The sequence below is a fragment of the Nansenia antarctica genome (genome assembly GCF_963989245.1).
Source record: "Nansenia antarctica genome assembly, chromosome: 5".
NCBI classification, from domain to species: domain Eukaryota; kingdom Metazoa; phylum Chordata; class Actinopteri; order Argentiniformes; family Microstomatidae; genus Nansenia; species Nansenia antarctica.
Genome location: NC_137690.1, coordinates 10,593,764 through 10,598,763, shown reverse-complemented (window position 1 = coordinate 10,598,763; position 5,000 = coordinate 10,593,764). Strand labels below are relative to the sequence as shown.

Below are 5,000 nucleotides of genomic sequence, written 5' to 3'. Positions count from 1 at the left end.
AAGTACCTCCAGGAAAGACGGATGAAGGTTTTGGAATGGCCATCACAGTCCCCAGACTTTGAATATTATTGAAAGTCTGTGGAGAGATCTCAAACATGCCGTGCATGCAAAAAGGCTGAAGAATATTTCTGAGCTAGAGGTGTTCTGCCAGGAAGAATATGGAAAAATTCCAGGAAGGAAGCGTTTGCAAGCTGTTGTAAGGATAAGTTACAAAGTACTAGCTGACAGGGTTTTCCTTGTTTTATTATTAGAAACTGTAAAAAGTTTAAAATAAAAATTAATCTTAAAATGTGATGAAATGTGTCATGTTGAACCATTTAGAGGTTAGGTTTACTACTTTTCACTTAGATATTAATTGTAAAAGGCATTTTGACTAGGGGTGCCCACATTGTTGCACCCCACTGTAGGAATCAATTACACACTGTGTGGATCAGGTTGTCATTATAAATTGAGCAAATGGAGAGGAATGCGACCCTGAGGCCTGGGGAGACTTTTGAGGCCTGGGGAGAAAATCTACAAAGTTGAATGGTGGAGAGGAAAAAAAGCACAGTCGATGGGACAACATCATCTCAGTCACTCTACAAAATTGGTCTATAACCAAGTAGCCAAAAATAATCAAGCACATGCAATGCAATTTCTGCACCATCTCCTGTGTGAAGAATAGTGGTAGCAGGATTAAGTTATGGGTATACAGTATTTGTCCCTGGCAGGGATTGAGGAGTTTGTCAGGATCAAGAGAAAATTATTACATTTGCTGAGTTGGTAGTGACATCCTAATCTATAGGCTACAGTGTGTAATTGATTCCTTTGCAAATCAGAGACCCTATAAAAACAAATATTGATATTGATATTGATTCCCAAATTACATGAACTATTATCTTTGCATTAAGATGAACTCAATGCAACTTATTGAGTGAGTGTCATAGCAAAGGGTGTGAAGACTATTGCGTGTGGATTAATGCCAATTTTTATTTATTTAATCAATTTTAAATTGAGTCTATAACACAACAACATGTGGAATAAGTGAACGGGTGTGTTGACTTTCTATAGCCACTGTATATCCAATATGGATGAACGTATATCCATAAACGTATATCATGGAATGTTGTTTTGAGGGGGAATGTCCAGTCTGTTAATTCTATGAGCACCTTGTTTGAACTGGAGGAGAGAGGCTGCTCATTGCTCAATGGCTAATATGTGCACTAGAGGTAGTTAGGCTTTTACTACTCCTCTGTGGTAGAGTTGAATAGCCTGGTAGAATCTCTCCATAGTTCATATCCTGTTTCACTTCATATATCCATCTGGCCCTAACATAAAATACAGCCGGACCAATCAGCTTAAGGTTTTGAAGGTTGAACCAATCACTCCAAATGACTTTTCGCACCACACCCCTACCCTCAAACAGACCGAGGTCATGTAAAGTGAACATAGACACCAGGATGATTCCGTCAAGCCCTGGGGTGGATAGCAATGTCCAGAATCGGGTTAACGAGATGCTTGCATACTGCATGAGAAAGGGACTCCACATTCCTGTCTCCAATAGCGAGATGCAGTATGATGATCCTGGTCTTTCAATGATAGCTCTTTGTTGCTCGCTTTCGCCATGCCTATTACAGTATTCTGTACGGAAGCGTCTGTCATTTCTTTTTTTAATGTTTATCTCTGGTTCGATGTGTCTTCTCTCTGTGACGGCTCGCAGCTGAGGTGACGTGCTGTGACCGTTATCTGTGGTTGGAGGCGGATTGCAGTCATCTGTTTGCCTTGCGTGTCACCGCGCTGTTCCCGCAGGTCTGATCTTTGTCTCCATCTCTACATGGAGTGTTTGCCTCAGCAGTTAATCCTCCAGACAGCCAAGATGTATCTCGCTGCGCTAGCTAGTCGAGTGTAGGTTGCGTTGTTGTGAATTTGGGACGTCGTGACTTATTGTCCTTCTCTCTCCTCTCTTCTTCTCTGTTTTCTCCTTCCCTCTCCTCTCTTTTCTTTTCTCTTGCCCGCTCCCTCTCCCTGTCCTCGTATTTTCTTTCTCTGGCTATTTTTTTCTCCACTCACTATACACTCTTCTCTCTCTCTCTCCTTGTCCCCTCTTTTTTTCTCCCCTCTCTCTCTCTCTCTCTCTCTCTCTCTCTCTCTTTCACTCTCTCACTCTCACTTTCCCTCTCCCTCTCTCTCCATCTCTCCCTCTCTCTCCCTCTCTCTCTCTCTCTCTCCCTCTCCCTCTCTCTCTCTCTCTCTCCCTCTCTCCCTCTCTCCCCCCCCCCCCCCTCTCTCTCTCTCTCTCTCTCTCTTCAGTCTCCAGGCTCAGACTCAGCCTCTCCTCAAGGGGCAGAGTCCTCCAGCAGCAGACTCCTGCAGCATGAGGGAAGTGATGGTTTTGAGTCTCCGCCCCTCTCCAGCAAAGATGTAAGTGTGTGTGTGTGTGTGTGTGTGTGTGTGTGTGTGTGAGTGTGTGAGTGTGTGTGTGTGAGTGTGTGTGTGTGTGCTTGTGGACTATGTAAACTAGCTACGTTTACATTAATGGCATTTAGCAGATGCCTTTATACAAAGTGACTTACAACAAATACATTTGTCTAAGTGAATCATCTATACGTCAGTCATCAGAAGAAATAGTAATCTATGCCAATTTCTTTATGATGGGGTTGCGGATCAAAGGGTGTACCAGAGGTGTTGGCTAAACAATAGGTGAAATAGAAGCTCTTGCACATTGGCACTTTCGATGGGTTGTCTAGACTTCTTGTCTTCCCCTCTGAGACATTAAAGTTCATCCATCTTACCCTTAACCTTAAAGAAAATAAGTGAGACCAAATGGCTTGTTCATTTCCTCTTTTCCTCATTTCCTCATTTTGACAGCATAGCCAATGTTGAACTTTCAGCATGGCCATAGTGAACATGCTATTGAACTTCACCAACACTTATCTCAGAGATCTTCATCAGTGTTGATGTCTGTGTGACTAAGTGTAACACGTGTGTCTCCTGTCTCTCCTCTATACCTGCAGACCAAGAGAAGCCTGGCCTCCTTCCCCACCTACGTGGAAGGTGAGTTCCCCTGTGGACCTGACTTGACCTGACCTGACTTGATTTGACTATACCGTCTGTACACACACACACGCGCACACGCACACACACACACACACACACACACACACACACACACACACACACACACTGATTGAGGTGTAATGCTGAAACAGGCCTGCTTTAAAGCAGCCCACATCAGCCAGTTTTGCTTCCTGTCTTTTCTTGAAAAAAAGACTCTTATGAACAAGATGCACCGAGTGGTGACGTTAGTCATAAATTAATGAATGCCAAATAATTAGGAGCAATTCTCAATAAAATGTATTGAAAGGTTGTTTGACTGAAAAAAACAGTGAAGGGGGTTCGGAGGGTTGCAATCACACTAGGCGCTGACTTCACAAACAGGCTAGCCACCTCACACTTCAGAGCCCTGTAGCTCTATCAAATGTCACATGTCACGGCACATGGGAAATCGTTTCAGGAAGAGCTAAGAAAATAGAATGCATCGGCCAACATACACATACTTTGGCAATTTTCTGACTTGAATTATTGTGCGATAACAGTGTGCAGCATCAGGATGTGAAATATCAGCCAAAAAACGTCTAAATGACTAATGTTGACCTTTAAGAGCCACATCAGCATTTCTTAATGTCATAGAGGGCTGAGAGCTGTAGAGAGAGAGAGCTTCTATAGTAGTAGTAATAGTACTCTCTGTCTCTCTCTCTCTCACACACACACACACACACACACACACACACACACACACACACACACACACACACACACTCACAACAGTAGCAGGGCAGGCTAGCTGCAAATGCACCACTCAGCAACATATCTCAGATATGTATTTCATCACTGCCAAAGATAGCTGCCAAACTTGGTGTTTGGTGAAACACGGAAATGGAGCGATACCCAGCAAAAGCGCTTTCTTCACATTTTTACCTTACTGTAGCAATAAACCAACAATTTGACTTCTTTAAGCCCGGAACTGTACTTAGCAGTCAGATATCTTCATTCAATCTGATCCTCCTCCCCTCTCCCCTCTCCTCTGCCTAGTCCCAGGCCCGTGCGACCCAGAGGACCTGATTGATGGAATCATCTTCGCAGCCAACTACCTGGGCTCCACCCAGCTGCTGTCGGACAAGACACCCTCCAAGAACGTCCGCATGATGCAAGCCCAAGAGGCTGTTAGCCGTATCAAGGTGAGGGGAGGGGAGGAAAGGAGGGGAGAGGGGAGGGGAGAGGAAGGGAGGGGAGAATAGAGGAGGAGAGGTGAGGGGAGAGGAGACGAGAGGAGGAAATGGAATGAGAAGGAGATGGGAGAGGAGGGGAGGATAGGAGGAGAGGAAAGGAGGAGTGGAAAGGATAAGAGTGGAGAGGACATGAGTGAAGAGGAGGGGAGGAGGGGAGGAGGAGGAGAGGGAGGTGATACATAGATCTGAAGCAGATAGATCTGCTCACACAGACCAGCGAAATAACACAAGATTCTATACTTCAACTTCTTCTCCCTCACACAGATTGCTGCCTCATTGGGATAAAGGGTGTCTTTTTCCTTTCAGTGGGGATGCTTTCTGTGCTCTCTACTTCTATGTCCATATGATCTCATTGTTCATGGATAATGTTGGTCTAATATCAATCATGGTCTTTAATTATGCCTAATGCTCCTCTACTGCTTTATAATGTTATAGTCGTGAACAATTGTATCGCATACAGAACCAATGTACTTGGTGTATAAGGAAGCTGTTCAATCCTGAATATGTGCAGGAGTCAATATTTTACACAACATCGAAACATCTCAACACCTAATTAGAAGCGACACTCCGGTCGACTAATCTATGAATTTACCGGGGCATTCGCTTCACCTTTTTTGGACCCTTGACATGACATGGCACTCCCCCTTCACTCACTCCCTGAGTCTCCCTCTCATCTTCCTGGTTGCATTAGCGCTCCACCGCCGACCCCTCCGCCCGTCTAGCCCATGATAA

The 5,000-nt window shown here is 44.5% G+C and overlaps 1 protein-coding gene across 1 annotated transcript in view; it reads left to right on the top strand.

The window, feature by feature from the left end:
• Positions 1-5,000, top strand: part of apba1a (amyloid beta (A4) precursor protein-binding, family A, member 1a) — a gene marked incomplete at both ends in the record, with an annotated part of 20,484 nt that overhangs the window by 7,154 nt on the left and 8,330 nt on the right. The window contains 3 exons of the mRNA XM_080530992.1: positions 2,290-2,400; positions 2,994-3,033; positions 4,072-4,217. Coding sequence (XP_080387118.1) covers positions 2,290-2,400; positions 2,994-3,033; positions 4,072-4,217 — 297 coding nt within the window. The remainder of the gene's footprint in view (positions 1-2,289; positions 2,401-2,993; positions 3,034-4,071; positions 4,218-5,000) is intronic.